Consider the following 24,056-nt stretch of genomic DNA (forward strand, 5'->3'; position numbering starts at 1 on the left):
AATAAAATTCAGACTTGCAAAACTAGAACAAACAATCATAGTGAACCAGCTGATAGCTGTACATTCTTATGGCATCTATTCAGTTATTTTTTTAAAATATTGAAGGATTTCCAGTTTCTAGCCCAGCACGTAAGAAGCTTAGATGTTGTCTCTCCCATCCACACAAAAGAAAAAAAGCTGAACAAACTGAAAGTCAACAACTCCTTTTAGGTCCATCAGAGGATGGAGGTCACAGGGCAAACCTCTGCTCCAAAACTGTAGAGACAGACAGGTGGATCCTACCAGGAGAAACCTTCAGGAACCATGCCAGAGTAGAAAACCCTACATTGGAATTGGCAAATTTCTGGAGGTTTCATGTGGACAAGTTTGAGGATTAAAAACTCCGAGGAGGGTCTGGGGGAGGGGAAAATAGCCGTTCTAAATACTCCCAGAGTATTCTACTGTTCTTAACAAGACCTGTCTTCAATAAAACTATGTTTCAAGAGCCTAAACTATGGAAGTTATATCAGAGCATAACTGATCTGGAGGAAGGGAAATACCCCACTCTATCCCATTCTAAACATCTGTCATACCTAAGGTGGGGTGGGGGGTGTGGGCAGGGAGGAGACACTGATAAGCTCACGTGAAGGTCACAGCCCAGGGCACAGTCTCACTAAAAGACCGAGACCTAATCCCAGGACTACAGAATGCTTCCCCTCCCCTAACGCCTTACCACCCCATCAGTAGTGCTCCTGTGTAATAACAGAGGAATATAATTGAACGAAATGTGCATTTTACATGATACTTAATAATAATCTCTAGGGAAACCTAAGAAATATTGGGTGCCTATTATGTACCAGGCAATATGATATTTGTTGAGGATACAGTGGTATGAAATAAATGCTCTCCTCTCATGGAGCTTATACGCTAGTGAAGAAATAGGAAAATACATAACAATTTCAATTAGTGACATGTGATATGAAGAAAATATGGTAAAGAGAGGTCTGGGAATTGACAGGGGGAAGAGGGCACAGCTATTTTAGAGAAGGTGATCAGGGAAGGTCTTCCTGAGGAGGTGGTATCTAGGTTGAGTCTGAACAGATGAGAAGCTCGCTTTGTAAAAGCAGAGAGATCCACATTCAGTCCATTCACATTTTTGCCCCTGACCCCCTAGACATGCATGAACACCCTGGATCCCAAAGAAGTTCGCAGAAACCTAGTCCAACCTCCAACATATCAAGAAGATCAACTGCTTGATCTCTGATGCCTGAACTTTACAGAGTAACGTTTGATGAAAGTCATCAAATCCCTGAGTGAGTCATGAGATAGGTCTGTGACCAAAGTTTCCCCTAAAACCCTGTCACTCTTTTAGAGAAGACCTCCTGAATTTTGCGACCCATTTGTTGAGATTCCTTTTCATGGGTTGTTTGGTTACAGTATACTATGGTAATGTTCCTTATTAAATACAATGTTCTGTGATTGCTTAATATATCTTCCCAATTATTGGAATAACTTTATTTCAATATGCTAATCAAATATACTATTTTGCCTCATTAAATATAGTATCTGTGGTAATTTTTATTTCAGAAATTGGGCTTTTAGTCTTCACGCTTAGTCCCTATTTTAACATCATTTCTATGGAAAAGTCAGATTCAAATGATATCAAATTATACCACTTTGATGAACAATGCCTTTTCCAGAAAAAGAAACTAGACTCCATATATAAAACTTTAAAAATATGAAAAGAATGGTTTTTGCACTCTTTCTGAGCAGTGGATGTTCTATATGTAAAACATAAATTCAGGACTGTTCTCAATGAAGTGCGATGGGAGCAGATCAGTGCCTGCCTTCCCACCTGCTTACAGTCATTCCTGGCTTTATCTGTAATTGTAATACTCATTTTTATACAGTTTTTTAAATTCTAAAACTAGAGGGGAGGGTATTTTAACAGTCTAAAGTAATAGCTTACAAACTCTGGTCCCCAGAAATAGTTGTAGGAGTTGCCTTAGGAGATGGGAGCAGGGGTAGAAGATGCAGCAAAAGGTTGGAGGTGGAGTGATGAGAGGTGGTGACTATAGGACCTCAGGCCCATATGTATCAAAAGCGACAGGCTCTGTTGTGATGACATACAATCTCCATGACTTCATACCACAAATGTTTGTTTCTCACTCCACAAATGCCAGTGCAGGTCAAAGGTCTTCTCTTCCATCTCGTAAATCCAAGGTCCAGCTATCACCATTGTGTGAGGCCACTATATCAACATAAGGTCTCTGCTGTTGCTGCAATAAAGGAAAGGAGAAATGGAGAGTTCAAGGTGGGTTTTAGGGCCAGTTTGACAGTGATACGTTCCATTGACCAGAATGCAGTCACATGGTCCCCATTTATGGGAGTCTGGGAGACATAAGTGAGCACCTGCAATATACAAAGATTAGGAAATATTTCTACCATAAGCCTCTACTGCTGCTTCAATGAGAGCAGCTAATTACTTATTTACTTGTGCATGTTTCCAAGGGATATTTTGTTGATGAAAGAGTTCTGGCCAAAAATATGTATGAAGGCACTGATCCAATCATAAAAATTATGGCAAACATACGATTGCCTGATTTTGGTATACTTCTGAGAATATAAAATGTTCATGGTTGGACCAAGTTGAGGGAGACTGTTGATAGATTAACATACTGACTTGTCAGAGTCAAAAAAAAAGAAAAAAGACATCATCACATACAGATGTCGAGTTCGTGTTCTAGAACAAGAGTTCTAGAACAGGACATGAAATATTGGTGCCTGTCATCCATTCCACCCTTTTTCTCGTCAGTCTTCTCGTGCTACAGAGACTGGGAAACTATGATTTACATTTTCCAGACTCCCTTGCAGCTTGGATTCTAAATGCAATTTAGATTTGACAAATCAGATTTACTCTGTGTGAAATTTGGCCTTTGGAAGTATGGTAGAGGCCTTGCCTCTGCAGTTTTGCTGTTTCTTCTGGCAGGCCTCCTCATAGAGATATTTGAAGTTTTTCACACGAGTATTAGTAGATGTTCCAGTGGGTGTCAGAGACCTGGTACAGGCCATCCATGCTGCTCGTGTGAACCATATTTCTGGAGCCAGCAGCAGTGGTGGCTTCTTAATTATGCCATTTCTAGACTGAAGCACAGAGTGGTGGTGTTCTGGAGCTCCTGGATCAGGAACAAGATAGAAGCCCTTTTGGTTGTCCTGCTCTGCAATATACTTAGGGAGTCATTTCTGAAAACTCTATCTAGCATTTACTTATTTAGCACCTCCTTTCCTCCTACTCTTAAGCTCTTGATTTTGTATGTGATTTAACGTCCTGTAATAAATCCCTTCCTGATTAAACTAGCTAGAGTGAATTCTGTTTGCATCAATTAAGCCCAGACTGATGCAAGACCCAAATGGCAAACAATTATAAATCTTAACAAGGTAATGAAAAAGATAGTTCTATGTGGGAACATCTTAGCCTCTTACTCAAATGGCCTCCCTAACATCCTGTACCAGAATATGTACAACTCTTGCTAATACCCTATTTTTTAGCATTTTGTATAGGCTGCTGATTTTATAACTGAGCTTCACTTGGCTAAAGATGAGAGAGGAGAAAAAAATAGCCTAAGAAATGTAAGAGACTGTGGGTTGTCCCTCCTTTTCTTTCATAGCAAGGATCAGCAAGCATTTTCTATTAGGGACCAGGCAGTAATATTTTAGGCTTTGTGGGCCATCGACCTCTTTCAAAACTACTCAGTTCCATCATTGTAGTTTGCAAGCAAAAACAGAAATTACATAAATGAGTGGGCATGGCTATGTCTTAATAAAAAGTTATTTACAAAAATAAGCTGTGGGCAGATTTGGCCTGCAGATCACAGTTTGCCTAGTAATAGTGTCCTCAATTTTGTAGATGGGCCATGGCCACCGGGAATAAAGACTACATTTCCCAGCCATCCTTCCAGCTAAGTGTCACCATGTGATTAAATGTGATCTAGGGGATAGAAAAACAGTCCTGCAGAGATGGAGGAAACACGCATTTCTCTCTCCTGTTCTCCCTTTCTACTGATTGGAATGTGATCATAATGGCTGAAATCCCAGTGGCCATTTTGGACCAGGTAATAATCTCAGGATGGAAGGCCATGCTTTGGGGAAGCAACAAGACAGAAGGTGATGAGATCCTTGACATCTTGGAATACTATTCGGCAGTAAGAAAAGATGATATAGGAACATTTGTGACAACATGGATGGATCTTGAGAGAGTAATGCTGAGCGAAACAAGTCAGACAGAAAAAGCAGAGAACCATGTGATTTCACTGATATGTGGTATATAAACCAAAAACAACAAAAGAACAAGACAAACAAATGAGAAACAGAAACTCATAGACACAGACAATAGTTTAGTGGTTGCCAGAGGGTAAAGGGGGCGGGGGCTGGGGGTGGGAGATGAGGGTAAGGGGGATCGAATATATGGTGATGGAAGGAGAACTGACTCTGGGTGATGAACACACAATGGGATTTATAGATGATGTAATACAGAATTGTACACCTGAAATCTATGTAATTTTACTAACAATTGTCACCCCAATAAATTTAATTTAAAAAAAAAAAAAGAAAGAAGTACACTATTATCTTGTTTAAACCATTTTGATTTGGGGTTTTTCTGCTACAGACAAACAATCCTAACAGATCAGGGCAAAAAATTCAGAAAGCACTGTAAAGGAATAAGGAGTTGCTCAATAAATAATTATTGCTGAGTTAATAAATGACTATGAATTAAAATATGTACTACATGAAGTAAGGCTATTGGGGTTTGGTACAAAGGATCTAAGTGTCAACTTTAGTTACAAAATATGAACATTTATTTGGTATATGGCATTTGCAATACCAAATTTCTGTATATGAAGTTTCTTTGTCGAAAGCAATTTGTTATATTCATGATATGAGAGAAAAATGAATTTCATTCAAGAGAAGTAAAACAAGTCAAAATCTAGTTATAAAGTATGAATTAATTCATAACTAACACAACTCAGCAATTACAGGCTAAGCTGTCATTGTATGTAGTGTTCAGATTTATATCCACATTCTAGCCACTGTGCAATAGAAATTACTTTCTTAATTAGTTTTACAAATATTTCTCTATACCAATAATACCATAAAGGTCATTTTTTCATCCCTACCCATGTCCTCACCCCTCTCTATGATGCCAGTATCCCATAGGGTTCTATTTGTTTTTCTAGGTTAAGAAGAAAAAGACTGAACTAAGCTATAGTCGTGCCCTTTACAACCTTGCTGTTGAAAGTGCTTGGACCAGCACTACCTAGGAGCTTGTTAGGAATACAGAACTTGGGCCACACGGCATTAGAATCTGATTTTAATAAGATCCCCCAGGTGACTTTGCATCATTCTCAAACAAACAATCCTAACTGAAGTTTGAGAATGATGCTTTTTCAATCCTTCTACACCAACATCAAATAGCACATACCCTTTAACTTCTGTGAGCTCTTTCAATCTCAACAATACTTACCACCTAAATTAAATAATTCTGTATTCCTAAACTACCCACAAAAATGTCCAGGTCAAAGATCTGGAAACCAGAAAAAAACAAAACAAAAACCCTAAAATTAAACTATATGTCTCATAGGATAACATTCTTCCCTTTTTATGGCCTCAAAGCATTTCTTTTTACTAGAAAGCATGTGGGATTAGGCTCATCTCTGGTCCTGAGGATGAAAAATGAGATTTTAGTCATAAATCCTCACAATAAGATGCCATATCTATAGAACTATTGGGAAATCCTAGATTCTATTAAACTCTGATAAAGAAAACTAATGGTTTTATATCTTGAGACATCAATTGATTAAGGGTTTGCAACACAAGGCTATTAAATAATGCCATTTTCACTACAAATATGTAAGTTTCATGAGTGCTATAATTTTTAAAATGTAAAGCCTTATATTACAAAGCAGACATTGTTTTCTCCCAAAGAAAGACCTGTGCTTGCAGCCCTGCTTGGTTAATACACCAAATCTATACTTCAGGGATTTAGAGGAGAGCCACAAATTTAACTAAGGATTTAAAAATACAAACTTTGAAGAAGATTTAAAAGCTTCTTCATTAAACTACTGACAGAAAATTAAAAAATAATCTCTAACCTCTGTCAGAGAATGATTCCTAGCTGTTCACAGTTTCTAGTATCAACCAGAAAAAATATTTTAGGTATAATATAAAATTAATAATGGAATATCCCCTTCTTTGATGCATTTAAAAATATATTGGATGGAGTCCCATCATGGTCTAATCATGGCTTTGACTGGATGTGGAAAGGTTCCTAGACAGATTCCATAACTTCTCAAGGTCCCTTTCAACTTAACATTCAAGGAACAGTCTCTGTAAACATTACTTACTATAAATAAAGCTCCATAGTGAAAAACAACTCAAGAACACTGTACCTTACACCATTCCATTTTCAAAGCTTTGGCTGAAATATTCAGAAATATTGGCAATTATATTACCTCTTCTGAAATAAAAATAGGTAGTGAGATACTTGAGCCCTTTTATACTGGCAGTTTTAGAGACTTTTAGTGCATTCCTGATACTTCTTAGAACTCGTATCCTTATGTACCAAAAAAAGTTATTTTCCTGCAAGTTTGACATATCAATGCATATCTGAATTAATAGCTTTGGTAAGTGTCTGAGTCAGTAACAAGAAGATTCATCAGAGATCTGTTGCTTGGATTCCATGCTGTTTTTCATCTGGCAATTTTAGGGTGATCAACCAATCTGGTTTGCCTGGAACTGGAGAGCTTACGGGAACATGTGATTTTCAGTGCTGAAATCAAGAGAGTTGGTCACTCTACAATTCAGTAATATATCTCTCAGTGTGTAAGTGTGTTTGCACACGTGTGCGTGCTGACATGCTCACATGTACCTGCTCATGCCCATTTATCATTATCATTTCCTTTTGAGTTTAATTTTATTTTAGAGAACAGAATAATGACCAAACAAATATAAAGCTCTTTTCATGTATAGGTTATGTAATGAACTATGCAATTTCCCCAACAATTAGCTATTTATCAACTTATTTTTAAAAAGAACTGACTCTGGGTGGTGAATACACAAATAGATATATAGATGATGTATTACAGAATTGTACACTTGAAACCTATGTAATTTTAGTAACCATTGTCACCGCAATAAATTTTAATTAAAAAAAGAAAAGAAAGAAATCTAAGGATCAATATACATATTGATAAATAAAAAAGAAAAAATCCCCAAATGGAGACATCTTGTCTTGATTAGGGCACAGGTGAACTGTTCTTGAAATGGTACTTCTCTTTCAGTCTCAGAAAATCCATTTTCCAAGAGTAAATCATTTTAATCATGTGAGGCTGACAGAGTGAACTTTACACCACAACTGGCAGGCGGAGGGCATTCTCTGGACTGAGGGGTTCTTCGTGTGTAATGAAAGGGATTTCCAGTGTCTTGAAAATCTCATTTTTTCAAAATGTTCATAAAATTGTAGAACTAGCTGTTTCTGTCTCTTTTAAATAACATTGCAATATAAAACAACTGATGCTGAATTATTCAACTTACAATGTTTTAGACCAAAAATGCTGCAGAGATGTAGAAGCATTGATTAAATCAATGAGTATCCATGAGTAGATAATAAAACTCAAAAAACAGAAGCCCTTCCCCAACTTACATGTCATCATCGTTTGAAGTTCCTTCCTTTGAGAACACATATCTAATGGAAAAAAAATCACACATTTATCTTGCCTTTCCAGTAAGACTTTATTTCGAATAACAACAACAACACATTTGATGAGAGAAAGCTTTATTTTACAAAAGAATGCCACCTATTAAGAGTAAAGGAAAGGCTGAACTAGATTTTAATCATTGTCAATCCCTAATGAAAATTATTGACCCAGGCAAGCATTGTCAACTAGTGTTAAAAGGAGCAAGTGCATGATTTATGGGGAATCTGACATTCACAGAGTGCCAAAGTAATACCACAAAGATTTCTTTCTAGTCACAGGAGAAAAACATAAGTGTAAGTTCATGGAGGGATCAGATTTTCACCACCCTAATTCAGTGGTCAAATTTAGCCCCACCAATGGTGGAACTATCAAATATTTTGACTCCTGATCTGATACACAATAAAGTATCTACCATCACCTGTGGCATATTTTAACCAAAACGTTTAACATGAATCCAGAAAACATTTAGATTTTACTTTCATCATAAGAAAATAGAGGGGATGGGTAGAGTTCAACAGCACCAGAAGGAACGCAGACAAATTGAGAAGATAAATCATTCTGTTGGATTCCTTGGTCTGGTCTGGTCTGTTCAACAAGTCAGTGTGTCATGGGGCGTTGGGGGTTGGGGTGGGATTAGAGATGGTGTGGGAATAGAAAAAACTGAGACACAACAACTAGATTCAAGATTGAACCTGGATTAGATTACAGTTTGGACAAACTAGATCTAAAGAGTACTTTGGGGATGATTGAGAAAATTTGAATATGGATAGACTATTAGATTAAAATTTGACTTGTAAAGGTAAAGATTGTTATCAGAATACAAAACAACTTGCCAAGTATTATCCCATTTTAACAAAAATACATATATATATTGTATGTTATCTGAAAACATGAAGATATTAAAGATAATTTCCATTGAGAGGAATACAGTGCTTTTGCTTTCTTATTTTTGCTTATTTTCTAGCTTTCTCAAGGCATGTATGTACTTTTGTAACAAAACATATTTCTTTATTAAAGAAACTAAAATAATTATATGTTGAGAGTGGGAGTGCCATAATTCAATGACATTAGAGTTTTAGACCTTTCTGGTACCTAACACTGATTACTGCAATAATGTTAGATGACTTTAAATAGAGAACCTTTAATCCTAGGTAAGGACTATTGGTGAAGATTTGCTTATCCCTCTCTTGTTTACTAATAATAATACATCTTTTGATGATTAAAAAAAGTGATTCTTTTTTAAAGGAAGGAAAGAAAAAATAGAGAGGTGGGTGGAAGGGAATTTGTGAAGAGGAAAATGGGGAAGGACAGAAGTGAGGAATGAAAGAAGGAGAATGTGATATCCATTTGCAAGTATTACGATAAGCAAATGAATTAAGCCTCCTCTCCAGCTCCCACCTCTCCACCTATAAACAATCCTATATTGTCCTATAAACAATGTCCTATAGGACAAATTATTGTCCTATAAACAATCTCAACACACTATATCAACGACCTACCCACTTACTTGTTTCTCTCTAAACTGTAATTTCCCTGAGAGTAAGGGACAAGTCTTTGAAACCACTCTATCTTAAGAGGCTAGCCCAATGCCTGGAATAGAATGGATGCTTAGATATTGACTCATTCAGAGGAAGCCCTCCAAGAAAACACAAACTAATATTTATAAGAGTCCAAGAAAACGCCCCAACCACTAATATTATATCTCTATATGTTCCAGAAATTAAAGAATCATATTCTGCAATAAATGATATCTAAAACAACCAGACAGAGAATTCCTGCCAAGAAATCTGTAGATTTCAGAAAATCAATGCTTCACAAGACCAGCCTTTGTTCAGTATGCAGATTTAAGACTGGAGAGGGCAACCTCAGCAGGACAGAGGTCTGTCTCCTGAGTGTGGAGTATTCAGCCCCCAGACGCTCTCAGGTACCTCCTCCATCTTACCCGGAAGCCAGAATTGAGTCTTAATCAGTAGATTCAGGGCCAGACCAGCAGTTTAACATCCCATGTCCACAACTGAGGTCATCATCATCTCCAAAACTTGCTGGACTCCTGGCTTCATTACTTAATAGCTTCATGACCTTGAGCTCAGATTTCTCATTTGGAACAGGCTGATACTCGGACTCTGCTGTGTTAAATGAAGTGATACACATAAAAGTCTGAGAAAAGTGCCTGGCAGCTAAGAGTTCCATAATTATCAGCTCTTGTTACTGTTATTTTTCTCTCTCACAATGAAGGATTCCACATCCACCCAGTCACATGGGCTGAGAGTCATCCCAGAGCCCCCAACTCTTCCCACAGTGAATTAGTGATGGTAGTGATTGGCATTTATGATTGCTCCCTTCTTATAGAATAAAAATGAGAGCAGTGGGCACAAAATACCAGCCCACCATTATCTAGCCTTTGCACATTTTTTGGCAGTCTTAAGATTTTCACCATTTCCTTGATTTCTCCTAAACTTCAGCCTTAAGCCACAGTCATTTGTTCATCTTGTAGAGGATGTGTCTTTCAATGGAAATCTACCTTAGCTATTTAAAAATAAAAATAAAAAACATATAAAACACTCTTTTTTTTTTTTTTTTTTTTTTAAGATTTTATTGGGGAAGGGGAACAGGACTTTATTGGGGAACAATGGTCAAATTGTTGTCCTTTCAATCTTAGTTGTGGAGGGTTCTGTTCAGCTTCAAGTTGTTGTTCTTTCAGTCTTAGTTGTGGAGGGCGCAGCTCAGCTCCAGGTCCAGTTGCCGTTGCTAGTTGCAGGGGGCGCAGCCCACCATCCCTTGCGGGAGTCGAGGAATTGAACTGGCAACCTTGTGGTTGAGAGGACGCACTCCAACCAACTGAGCCATCCGGGAGCTCAGCGGCAGCTCAGCTCAAGGTGCCGTGTTCAATTTTAGTTGCAGGGGGCAGAGCCCACCATCCCTTGCGGGACTCGAGGAATTGAACTGGCAACCTTGTGGTTGAGAGCCCATGCTCCAACCAACAACTGAGCCATCCGGGAGGCAGCTCAGCTCAAGGTGCTGTGTTCAATCTTACAGGGGGCAGAGCCTACCATCCCTTGCGGGACTCGAGGAATTGAACTGGCAACCTTGTGGTTGAGAGCCCACTGGCCCATGTGGGAATCGAACCGGCAGCCTTCGGAGTTAGGAGCACGGAGCTCTAACCGCCTGAGCCACCGGGCCGGCCCCTAAAACACTCTTAATCTGCCCCCTTCAGGCAAAGATAACGTTTAACCATAACTGAGAAAGTAACTGCTTTCCAAAAGACACTCACGATTTAGAAATGTACCATCATTGTGTGATTCTGTTCCTGAAAATGACTTGGATTGCCTACTGAAACTCATCACACTTCAGAAACTTGGAAATGGAATTTTTAAATCTATTTTAAAATCTCTCAAAGAATCTCAGTGAATTATTAAAGTCATTTTCTTGAAAATAAAATTATAACACTTTGTGACTAATTTGCAAGAACTGATTGATATCAACGAAAATTTATAAGCAAAACTTCAACCAAACCCTTCATATAATTTGTGGATGGGGCTGAAAACAAGTAGTACATAGAGTCAGAAATCTACCTCTTCTGTGTGAGTCTGTCTTGTCTTGAATTATCTCTTTTAGGGATGACAGCATTAAAAAAAAGTCTCTAATGAATGTGAACTTGAGTCCTAAACTTTGAATCATATTGAACCAAGATTTTTTAAAAGTATGCAGCAATTCAAATTACAGTGCCTTCACTAAAAATAGCCTTGTGGCTACTATTAATAATTACTTATTCATTAACAATGGTATTTTGGTGAAAGCAAAAAATATTTTGTATCATTAATGATATTATATATCATTAATAGACAAAACACAATTATATTAAAATATTATTTATTTCATCTTTGCCTTTTAAAAGACTTTCTGTTTTTGTGTGTTTTACAATTTACATGCTATATTAGCACAGTAGTACACATATACCATTTAAAATTAAATGACTGTATATTAGATCCACCAGCCCAAAATATTTTTACTGATAAGGGTGAACAATAAAAAAAGCTTAAGGGCCATTGTTCTAAACTATTTTTTCACCAAGTCTGGTTTGAGAAGCATTTGTGTCAGCGGCACCAGAGGGCCTAAGCCCAGAAAACCTGACTTTGACCATCCAGAAACTGCATTTTTAACAAGGACCTACCTGAAGGTGCTTCATAGGCACCATGTTAAAAAACATGGCATGGGAGGAAATAAAAAGCATTCTGTGGTGAACCCGAGTGCCTGTGAATAAGGCATTTAAGTTGTAGCCATATGCCATATACAGTGCCCATAACCAGCGGTCTCCTCATCAGTCTTGTTGAGGGAAAGAATTTGCCAAACTGACCTTAAAAAATAACTGCAAAAACCGTAATTACTTTTGTACCAACCTAATATAAACCTCTGACCCTCAGTGAAGACATCATTTTCTAAAGGATGATGCTGCAATAATCGCCCCTATTAAAAATGGATGTTACCTGGGAGGGCTTTAAAAGTGACCCTGCTTTCTGCAACTTCAGGTGTTGTGGTATGTGTTAATCATTGTTGAGATCACCAGAGGATAAATTTGTAAAAAGGCTTTGGTAGGTGTGATTTCATTTTTATTAACAGAGTGATCAAATTTAATAAACTTTTTAAAATAAGTAAAAATGTAAATGCATACATTATACATACATACACACAAAACATTTTAAAAACACTCCCAACAACCGGTAAAACCTGAGACCCAGGCAAAGTGCCACTGCCCTAAACCCTTCTCCTTAAAAGACCTACATCACACACACACACACACACACACACACACACACACACACACTTAAATGTGTTAAAGAACACATGGTGCCTCTGTAGTTGGGGATTTAACACTCAACAGGATGCAGTGCAACTTTAAACCCAAACATCTGCTCTGTGACTAACAGCATTCAGGACTCACGGAAATGCTTCTACATATCATTTGCCATATGTCCTCAAGGTAAAAGGTGATCACATCCAAATGTTGTAAAGGTTTGGGATGTGCTACTAATTGCACTGGAGGTGAACACTGCTTCCAAGAGCAGGGAGAAAAGACAAATTAATCAACTCAGCACGTCCCCTGAATAAAATATATCCTTACCTCATGCCGTGCTGTGTCTCAGTGGGGCCTGGCATCACTTTCTTGGTTCTGAGGTATTCAATATTTAGCGAATCTTTGCAATAGCTGCAACTGGCAGAAAAGAGCATTTTGCAATAGTAAGCAATGCATATCACTCCTCCATTGGTAAAGGTGTAGATCTAGACAAACCATTCATGAAATCTGATACTAATACTTCACAGTGACAACCAGCTGTGCATTGGACACTAGCATTGCAGATAATTTTATTTGTATAAAATATTTTAAATTAATTTTTAAAAAATTAAATGAGTTCGGTTTTATTAAAATCTTATATTCATTAATTATAATTTTTCTTTCCCATTTTAACTTTATGTATCCTTTGAGTATTTTAGCATAAAAATAGCATTTTGTAAACAATGTATATTAAAATAAGTTTAACTTTAAAATTTTCTATATTTGGTTTAATGTACATTTGTGATGAAAATTTATTCAAATTGTGGGCCCCCTGAATAGAATTACATTTTATTTGTAATCCTTCAGAACACAAATCATGACAGAATATTGATTATAATAACACAATTAGTGATTTTTGCTGAAAAGAAGAAAAATAAATTTAATGGAATAAAATCCATAATAAATTATGAATTACATATCTGTCATTTTGTTACTCATCTAAACAATGCCAGCCCAACAACAAAACATCCAGACATGTGCAATAACAATTAAACTTACTTGTCTTTGATTTTTTTCCCAACAAAAATTATAACTACACAGTTTTCCATTTTTCATTAGGATGGCATATTTGTCAAGATAGAAGGATGGGATGTATTTTATTCAACAGTGTTTTGATTTATAGACAATTATAGACCATTAATAGCTTGATTTGTAACTTTTAAATATTTAGACATATAGTATGTGGGCGTTCATTTGTACTCTTGCCATGAGTTACACAAATGTTAGAGGCAGGCCTGACAACTATAACAAGTCAAGAGAAGACAAAACAAAACAAAACAGAGACAAAACAACAAGAAGAAGACTGTGAACGTGTAGAGGCCACTCTCATCTCCTTAGGCTTCAAAGCTACTGGTATTCACCTCACCTGAGATATGCCACGTACAGTCATGATGTGCCAACTCCTGCAATACAGCAACATTTCAGGATAGCTGGGGTGACTCCAAAGCATGTTGTGTTTCATTGCTGAGCCACTTCATTGCCCAGTGGGAAGGATGTTCTCCAGATGTAAAGAACTCGCAGAAGACTCAGCAGTTATTGGCTTTTGAGTGTGAACCCACACATGAAGACTAACATGAAGTACGGCCTTTTAACCATGATGTCGAGGCTGTGTGATGTCATCATATTCCAGGCGACACAGATTCCATTTGCTCCCCACTTAGCGAAAAGGTCACATACAGAAGGAAAAATTAACACATTAGCATTGAATTTCTTACTGTTAAGGGAGGAACCAAAAGATGTGCAACTACATACGTAGTTAGCTGTGCCTACAATTATGCGGTCAAGTGTTTAAAGTTCTTTTTCTCTCTCCTTCCTGTGTACCTTTAAAGAGGTGACATAATTTGATTCTGCACACAAGCTCTGGCGCCTGCCTGACTGTTCAAATCCTGGCTCCACTAGTTACCAACTTGTGATTTAGGGCAATTCTGTGCCTAGGTGTCCTTTTCTACAAAATGGATTCTAATGAGTACTTACCCCAAAAGGTAGCTGTGAGAATTATATGGGTTAAGTGTCTAGAATAGCGTGTGGGAATATAGTATGTGCTGTGCATGTTATGCAAATTTTTTAAATGTCCTTAATTATGTCTTTATTTATAGACGTCTGTGAGGACATATGTTTTGAGCTGAGTAGTACTGCAGGCCCAAGAAAAAAACTGTGACATTTGGATATTGGAAGACTCTGCTAATCCTAGACTTTGGGCTATTTAAGTTGCACAATTAATTGGAATAACACCTTTTTCCTTTTCCCTTTCTCTTAGCCCAAACTCCCTTCTAAATTAGGATTTGTGGTAGCTTACAGCATCAGAGCACACTTAATAAAGACCAGTGAATATCAAAACAAAGAGATGACTAATTACTCAGGGTCAGACCTGACCTCTCCCCACCAGCTGCCTGCAGTTCTGTGGCATACTTGGGCAAGAATTCGTCTCCTCGTGCTGGGGAACAGTGGATGCTTCTCTGTATACGCCTCAAGAATCAATACACCGCCACACATGGCAAGTTTATTCACAACTCCTCTCCTCCAAAGTCCCCACCCCCCTTCCTGCACTTTTCCTCAAGAGGACCATAAAAGTGGAGGAACCAAGGTGGGTTCAAGGAAGACCTGGGTAGGGAAGGAGGAAAGAAGATCATGAACTAACCTCAGTGTGTTTACTCTTACTGTATTTTTTCCCCCAACGGAAGCCCTAAAAATCTGTCTTGAAACCCAGAGGTTTTTGGCATAAAACTTAAAAAAGTCTGATGTAAGAGGTGAAAATACTGTTTTTCAATCAGGCTCAAATTTCTGAAATAATGACCTCTTTTTGCATGTTTTCGGGAAGGATGTCGGTAGTATGGTTACAAAATTTGTAGCAGACACATAAAATGGCCGTTCTATCGCCTTCAAGCTCCCTCATGCATTTATTTCTACAGATGATTTACAGATTTACTGAATTTAAGCAATCTTTATATCAGATACCCTAAAACGTTTTAGATGAGGTACATTTGTTTTCCTGTGCTTTCTTAACAGGTTTGTAAGTTAGGCGAGGATGGTACCTTTTAAATCAAATTCAATGCAGTTCTTGGCACATGGTTTTGTATGCAGGTGCCCTATAAATATTTATTGTTGATTATTTAAAAAGAAAACAATGAGAAAGTAGTTCCAATCGTGTGGGTTTTTTGGAAGGAAGGGAGTGAGCCAGAAAAAAACAGTAATCCTTAAAAATTAGTCACCATTTTCCATGACTACAAAAAACATAAACATCAAAACCCAAACAATATTATGCCTAAAGGTATATCGTACCCTTAAAAAAAAAAGTGGTTATAACTTAAAAAAAAACAAACAAACAAACAAAAAAACCACCACCAAAAACATAGTATCAAAAATTATTGTAAAACTAATTAGGCTGATTTTCTGAACACATGCAACATGTTCTCAGGGAGAGAGGGGAGAAAGCACTTATTCATTCTATCTTCCTTCCAGTTCTCCCTGGTTGTGGTGGCCTCTAGTCATCTAAAAAGCACTTTCCTTAAGCCCATCTGTGGTAACTAAGATCATCTTTGGATAGGCGTGAATTATGTAGGGTTCAGGCTGAGTTCTTTTAGCCAGAAAACCCCAAAATACAGTGACTTAAATAAGGGGAAGTTTATTTGTCCCCCGTAACAGTCCAGAGCTCAGTAGTCCAGGTCAGAGGCCAGCAAACACAGCCTCATGTCAAATCTACCCTCTTCTTGTCTTTGTTTCTGAGGTAAGAATAGTTTTCACATCTATAAATGGCTTTAAAAAAAAAAAATCAAAGAAAGAATAATGTTTTGTGGCACGTGAAAATTATATAAAATTCAATCTCAGTCTATTTAACAAAATTTTATTGGAACACAGCAACACTCATTGATTCATTCATAGTCAAGTATCTGTTCATTCAAATCAAGTATTCATTCATAGTCAAGTCGTTATTTAGAGCTGCTTTTGCACTACAATGGCAGAGCTGAATAACTGCAACAGAGAGAGTATGCCCCACAAAGTCTAAAGCATTTAATGTTATCTAGCCCTTTACAGAGAAAGTTTGCTGAGTCTAAGTTGGGGAGCTCTTACCCTGTGGTCCACTCAAGGCCCCAGGTTCCTTTTATCTTGTGGTTCTGCTGTTCTTTGGTTTTTATCTAATCAGTGGATGTGGGTCACTGTGTTTCAGCCCTTGGTAACAAAGAAATTTTTCAAAAAAAGGGCAAACAATTTCTTTTTAAGCATGTGAAGCAGAAGTTGCATGCATCACTTTTGCTCACGTTCATTCCTTTGGTGAGTTTATTCAAATATCCTACACATGATGAAAGCAGGGAAGATGAAAATGTAACAGGAAGGATGGATTTGAGGTGAAGTGGAGGGTCAACCAAAAGCTTAAAACAGCACGAAGTACATGGGGTAGTTAAATCTTTAAAATCTATTAAGTACCTGAAGTCCATTAAGTTCAAAATACAGAGAGTCATACTAACCTATGGTCAAAAGTCTTCACTATATGACTATTTATTAAAATGGCCAACTTTTGAAGTGAAGACAAATTGATGTTTAAGCTAGAATAATCTTCTAGAAGGAATTCCAGTATTTCAATGCACGTTTTGAGGGTAAAATGTTCTCCAGTTTCCCCTCGGGACCCCAGTATATAGTGCATTTTTTTTCACGTTTGGAAGTGGTAGAGACCCAGTAATTGGAGGTTACTGAAGATACTTGGTATCAAGGGAAAAGTTGGAGTGTTGGAGCTCCATGATTCTTTAGTTCCTGCCTGAAGCTCTATGAAGCAGCACATGATTCTAACCCACTTGAATCTCAGCTCCACCAACTACTTATCACTTGTATTTTCTGCACTTATATGTAGCTCCTGGTTTTTAGAAATGGTAGTGACAAAGTACTTGCACTTTTGTCCAGAGTGAATCTGACTAATATACAACTCTGTCAATGGTTCTCATCTTGGCTGGTTGCTTTGTGAAAATAAATAAATAAATAAATAAAAGAATTCCCATTCCATAAAAAATTGAGCAAGAAGAAAGATGCACTTTACTTTTTCAAATTATGGATACAGGGAGTCATCACTTTTCCAAATAACCTTAGATTGCTCGGGATCAATGATTACTTTATCATGTGACATGTTCAAAAAGCTTTGTGGGGCCGTGCTCTAGAGAATATGGCTCTCCTGCTTCTGAACAAGACAAGGACAAAATAAATGGCTTCATCATAGAACAGTATTGAATTAACCTTCTAAATTACAACCATAATCAGGCAATGTACATTACTATTTTGATAGCTGACATGTTCTGAAATTAGAACAGAATAATATTGAAAAGTCTTTGGAGCACAAGACAAAGACGGTTTAAAATTTTTTAAGTCTATTGTAAATATATTACAGTCTATCGGTGTTTTGCAACATCTCTCAAAGCCTTGTGAGACCAACCTACATATGGAAAGGAATTCACCACATATATGAGAAATGTTATTTCCAATCCAATCAATGGGGAAAACCTCTTTAATAATTGCCATAGGAATAATTGACCATTCAATTGGAGAAGAAAAACATCAGATTAGATTTCTGCCTTACAACATATACACATTAATTCCAAAAGGATTAAAGAGCCAAGTGAAAACAACTTTTTAAAGTATTGGAAGAAAATATAGAAAAAGCCTTTGTACGGAAGACACAAAACCCAGAACTCATAAAGGAAAAGACAGCTTTATTGACCTATTAATATATTCACGTTTAAACCTTCTGTAAAGCAAAAGACAAAGTTGCAGGGCCGGCCCGGTGGCTCAGGCTGTTAGAGCTCCATGCTCCTAACTCCAAAGGCTGCCGGTTCAATTCCCACATGGCCCAGTGGGCTCTCAACCACAAGGTTCCTGGTTCAACTCCTGGAGTCCTGCAAGGGATGGTGGGCTCCACCCCCTGCAACTAAGATTGAACACGGCACCTTGAGCTGAGCTACCTCCCGGATGGCTCAGTTGGTTGGAGCACGAGCTCTCAACCACAAGGTTGCCAGTTCGACTCCCACAAGGGATGGTGGGCTCTGGCCTCTGCAACTAGAAAATGGCAACTGGACCTGGAGCTGAGCTGCGCCCTCCACAACTAAGATAGAAAGGACAACAACTTGACTTGGAAAAAAAGGCCTGGAAGTACACACTGTTCCCCAATAAAGTCCTGTTCCCCTTCCCCAATAAAATCTTTAAAAAAAAAAAAAAAAAGACAAAGTTGTGAAGTTGTGTAAAAGGCAGACTTTAGACCAGGTAACATGCTTGCAATGTATAAATTATGGAAAAAATGACATACAAAGAATCTTTATAAATTATAAGATATCTAATAAAGATGTAAGCAATGGATATAAGCAAATTTCTTCAATTAAATAAAAATGGCTTATAAATAAATGAAAAGATTCTCAAACAATGTGACATTGTTTTACTCATCATATAGACAAGCATTATGAAGACTGAACATATGCAATGCTGTGGAAGCATGTGAGGAAATGGGGATTTTCATGTGTTAGTGGAGGTGTAGATTGAAGGGAAATTTGGAAGTATCTATCCAAATCTGAAAATCATGCTTCCTTCTACCCAGCAATTCTACATCTGTGTAACTATTCCTAGAGAAATACTTACACATGTGCAGAAAGAATCATATACAAGAAATGTCTGACTATTATAAACATAACAGTGAAAATTGGAAAGACAGAAACATTCATAGGGGAATGGTGAAATTGATGATGGAGTATTACATAACAGTTAAAAAGAAGGAATTACATTTATATGTACTATTAGGAAAGTTCTCTATGAAATCATTGAGTGAAAAAGCAAGTTTTAGTTTAATACTCCTCTATGTGTGTATACACTTATATAAAGCATGATCTCATTTATTTTTAAAAAAAATTCTTAAAACAAAAGCATAATGTTTTGTTTGTATTTGTGTACGTGAATGCATAGGAAAGGGTCTAAAGAATGCACATCAAACCAGCAATGACCACCTCTTGGTGGCTGCCTCTGAGAAATGTGATTGGTGGAACTGGTTGAAGAGGAACTTTTACTTGCACTCTGTTCTTTGATTGCTTGAGAGTGAAATGTATGGAGAAGACCCTTTCTGAGAGAATTTATTCTGCAATATAAGTATAAAGAAAGAAAAATGCTTTGTGAGATATTTGGGAGCCACCCATTGTACTAGTTCTCTCACAATGTTTCTGCAACTGTTTTTTTACCATCTCTTATGGTTGTTCCACTTACTACTCCAATATGTATCTCTACATGTCTGACTAGCCAAGTGCGTAAGGCGAAATTGCTGTTTGTTCATAAATGTACTATTTTATACCATTTGAATGGGAAGTGACAGTCTTTCCCTGGCTTTGTAATTTATTTCATTGCCTATAAGTAATAACTGGAAAAGAATTTAAAAGCAATCACTGTTTTCAAAAAATTTGACCAATATTTGTTCTGAAATGTTAGGTTCCTTTAAAATATCAAAATGCTAAAAATGAAGTCTTCTTTTTTTCTTCTATAGAAAGTAAAAATTACTTATAACTACACTCGAAGTCCAATAGAATGGATTTAGATTTCTGCCAAATGTTCTTACTTAACATTTTTCTAGCTTTAGCAATACTTAGCTTTCACATTTAAAAAATATCTTAATGATAGTGTAAGGCAAGTTTGTGGAAAACTTAATCATCTTCATTTCACACTTTGGTAAATTTAGGCTAAATCAACATCAAATTAACCAGAATTAAGATTAGGATTCAAGTCTTATGACTTCTGGCCTAAGGTTTTTTTCCCCCCTACATATGCTCATCTCCCACAAACTACATACACTTTCTAAAACTGAAAGTTTTATTTCTGCAGATTATAATATAGCATTTCATATACTGAGATTGGAGTATAGCAAGTAAAATTCATTTTAGGAAAATGTGACATTTAAGATAATGACAAATGTATCTGAATGGTGGATTAAAACGAAGAAGATATTTCACTCCTGCATAAAGAATGAAACTTGCAAAAATAAAATTTTGGTCTATCACAAAATACATGCTCATTTGTATATTAGAGAGAGATTCTCCACACAATTTCATTTTTAAATGTATTCTAATGACTAAGCTAGAGACTAAAGGAATTATCACATATTAATTTTTCAGGGACTTAATCTGAGACTAAGGTGTATATTATTCCTATACTTAATAAAAAACACTTTGCGGAAAGGTTTTTTTCTGTATATTTTATATCAGATTTTAAGAAAACAAATTTTACATGTAAGTGTTTCTTAAATCAAAGTTCTCTAAATGTGTTTTAAAATTGTGTAAATACACTCAAGACTAAAACAACAAAATTTGTCTTACACTAGCCTATATTAGAGCATACAGTTCCATAAGTCGGTAGAGTAGGTATTGTGAAATTGCAAGCAATTACATACATGCCTGTTGCTTTATCCCGCACAGCTGACCAAAACATGTATGCCAGAGGGGCGAGTTACAGCTGATTTCATTATCACGTCTGTGGAAAACCATCAGTCATAGAGACCATAAAAGGAAACAAGGCTCTTTTCTCCTATAAATTAACAATTAGAACTGATTTTGTTGTGTAACTCACTTGCTGCAAATCTGTGACTGAAACTTGATGATGTATACCTGACTGGAAGTCCTTACAGCGAGGTCTGTAGATTGAAGTCTGCACTGAACCCACATCATAGCAAGTCAAGTGCAGCGCCAATGACAAGATGCGTGCTCTGCAACCTCAAGTTATATAATAAAAGAGAACCAGGGACATCAGGAAACGGTCAAATGATAATATTTATATGCGTGATGCGCAGAAACTTAAACCTATGTCCCTTTCTGCTTTAGATTGTGCCACTATGCGGTTTGCTGCCAAGTATTTTGGGAGATAACATAGTGGAAAATTTGGGGATCTGATTAGCCTTGGAAAAAAATAGTTTTAGTATGTATTTTAACCACTTCTAGGTCATAATAAAGAAAGACGCTTGGGTGGGCCACTGCCCCAGTGCTGTCCAGCCACTTTCAGAAAAGAAAAGGGCAAATGATGTTATGATTTTCAGGTTTGGGTAAATCTACTTTCGCTCTTTAAAAAAGAGGAAAGGTGTCGCTGCAGCAGCGGGGCCCGCACCGAGAACGCGGGCGTCTTGGTGCTCTTCGCCTGGAGGGTCTTCTAGGCTGCCAGAAGCTCTGAGCCTCCAGTTGCACGGAAACCACAGCTTCACTACTTATTTGGGGTGATGGTGGGAAGCCAAGCATCATCAATAAAAGAATCTGATAGTTATTCTATCTCCTTACACAGTGTCCCCGCTCGGGAATTCTAAAGTTCTATTCACTTTGCTTCGTACACACCCCTGGCCCTGAACTCGCCTTCTCTTCCACACCTGGGTCATCGTGGGTTGGACACCTGAGCTCGCCTCGCCTCAACCTTGCCTCTCTCCAACCCTATGCCCGGAGGCGAGGGCGGCCTCTCCAGCGCGGGACCCAGAAGATGAATGTGTGTCTGGCTTTCAGACAGCTAGGACCTCAGAAGCCCAGTGACACCAGAAAAGAGGCTCCCGGGACTCAAGCGCTTTCTGCAATGTGTTCAATCAATACAGGCACAAACCCGAGCTCTATCTTTACTCCAGCTAATCGCGAGGAAAATAAAGGGCGCGCTGTAGTGGTCTCTCCCGCCCAGCCACTCGTGGTGAAATTTCCGACACTTGGGCCAGCTAAGACACGGGATTTGCACCGCAGCCTCCTAGCTCGCAGAGCCCGAGCCCGGCGCTACTTGCGATTTCTCCCATTTCTCCCCTATATGCGAAGGTAGTAGACACTTTTGCTCCGCGCTTGCGAGGCTGGCGGAGCTGGGAGCCCGGTCCGCCTGAGAGGACGCGGAGGGCCGGGGGCTGCCCCGCGGCGCCTGCAGCGGCAGCTCCTCTGCGAGGGTTAACTGCCGTCCCGGCGGCCGGGCGGGCGCGAAGGCTTCCTTTCGCCGGCCCGGGAACGTGGATACCGCGCCCGCAGGATGTTCGCCGGCTGGGCCAGGCAGTCAGGAAACATGAGAACGCCTCGGTATTCCTGTTCCCGGGCCGCGCGCGCCCGTCTGGGTAAATAAAGCCGAGACCACGGCGGTGGCGGCGGTGAGCGCGCTGGAGCCCGCGCGGAGAACATGCGGCGGGGATGGGAGTGCGCCTAACCTCGACGCGGGAGAGCCAGCCGCCCTGCCGCCGGCTGCCGGCCCCACTGTCCCAGGTACAGCCCTCGGGTAGCCGAGTCCCGCCCGGAGCCATGGGATGAGAGGCTCGTTCTGGCCCCTGGCGCCTCGGAGCCCCTCGCCCTTCCCCCACCCCCTCCGCGTTCCAGAGTGGACGCGCCCGGGTGGCGGCCAAGGCTGGCCCGCGGGTCTGCTGGGAGCTTGGGAGCCCACCTGGCCGCGCCTCCTTTGCTTTAAAATTGTTCGCGGGCGTTGGACGGGTCAGTTCCGCAGGGAGGGAGCTCTCCAAACGACAATTTGGAGTCAATCAGGGTAAGTGGGGAGCTGAGGAGCCGAAAGGAGGTGTGGGGGACAGTGCGTGGGCTCCCGGGAGGCTCAGGAGCGGCTGTTCGCACGCCCCCGGGACCCTTTGCGTCAGCACCCAGCTCTTGGACCTTTGCCTCCCCCCTCACACCGCGCCTGCTGCCTGCAGACCCAGACCGTGCGGGTTATCTGTGTGGGCTACGGTATCTCTTGTGTGGGCTGGGGACAGCCGGGGAAGGGCCCTCTCTGCCACACCTCGGGGCGGATTCGCTGGAAAAAAGCAAAAACAAAAACACACCAGTCCATCTAGGAAGACAAGGCTGGGGTGGGGGAAACTGTGGGGCTGGGAAGGGGTGTGTTTTACAAACGCAGCAGCGTGAACGCTAAGGACGAAGCGCACGGATTTAAAAAGAAAAAACAAGGGGAGTCCTGACCTTAGAACCGGGGCTGAGAGGACAGAAATTTGCTTTCACACTTATCGCGGAGGCTGTGTCTACACCCCAGATACGTACCTGTCTGCGCGGAAGGACTCAGTCTTATGGAACGCGGGGCCGCCAGCAGAGGTCTGATTTCACCTCCCTGACAGTACGGGAGCCGTCGTTTAATCGCTGTGGTCATAGCCCTAAATTGTCGCGCGTGGCCGCTGCTGTGGTGGCCGGAGGGCGGGGCGGGGGGCGTTGGCGTGTGTGGGCGCTCGGCGAGGCAGAGTATCCGTAAGTGGGTGGGGGGTGGCAGCCCACGCCGCGGCGGGGCGGGGTGAGGGTTGCTGGCTACGGAGCGGAGGTGGTTCGAAAGGAACGCCAGCTGCCCGGAGTCGCGAGGCGGGGAGATGGGGCGGGCTGGGACGGCGGCGCGCCTCGGGGCGGTCACTCGGCTGCTCCTCGGCGGCGCGGACTTGACCCTGACGCCTGCGCGCCGCGGCCAGAGGCTCCCGGCCGCCGGGTGCGGGGAGGTGAGCTGGAGGCTTTTCCCGACTGTGGCAGCCATAGGCCCGGCGGCGCGCGAACCACGAAGCC

General features: G+C 39.7%; 1 protein-coding gene across 8 annotated transcripts; it reads right to left on the minus strand.

Annotated features, from left to right (window-relative positions):
• Window positions 1-544: 544 nt before the first annotated feature.
• LOC109447310 (uncharacterized) lies at window positions 545-24,027 on the minus strand. Of its 8 annotated transcripts, none has more exons than XR_012493762.1 (6): window positions 23,553-24,027; window positions 22,951-23,310; window positions 13,931-14,220; window positions 12,853-12,936; window positions 7,679-7,720; window positions 545-2,258 (listed from the first exon to the last, which is right to left on the minus strand). XR_012493762.1 is itself a non-coding variant. In XM_019731550.2 (2 exons), exons 1-2 carry the CDS (start codon window positions 24,025-24,027, stop codon window positions 23,186-23,188), a joined length of 600 nt encoding a protein of 199 aa, XP_019587109.2. In that variant the 3' UTR covers window positions 22,752-23,185. The 8 variants fall into 8 exon arrangements, 1 of the variants encoding a protein (XP_019587109.2); XR_012493759.1 differs by having other exon boundaries at window positions 549-2,258; window positions 12,853-12,942; XR_012493761.1 differs by lacking the exons at window positions 545-2,258; window positions 7,679-7,720 and adding an exon at window positions 7,748-9,859.
• Window positions 24,028-24,056: the final 29 nt, after the last annotated feature.

This window comes from Rhinolophus sinicus, linkage group LG02 (assembly GCF_036562045.2).
Source record: "Rhinolophus sinicus isolate RSC01 linkage group LG02, ASM3656204v1, whole genome shotgun sequence".
NCBI classification, from domain to species: domain Eukaryota; kingdom Metazoa; phylum Chordata; class Mammalia; order Chiroptera; family Rhinolophidae; genus Rhinolophus; species Rhinolophus sinicus.

Coding starts and splice junctions, on each gene's coding strand:
- LOC109447310 (XM_019731550.2), bottom strand. CDS start 24,027: ATGGCTGCCACAGTCGGGAAAAGCCTCCAGCTCACCTCCCCGCACCCG. Junction 23,311..23,552: donor GAGTCCTTCCGCGCAGACAG/GTACGTATCTGG, acceptor GCTTTTTTCCAG/CGAATCCGCCCCGAGGTGTG.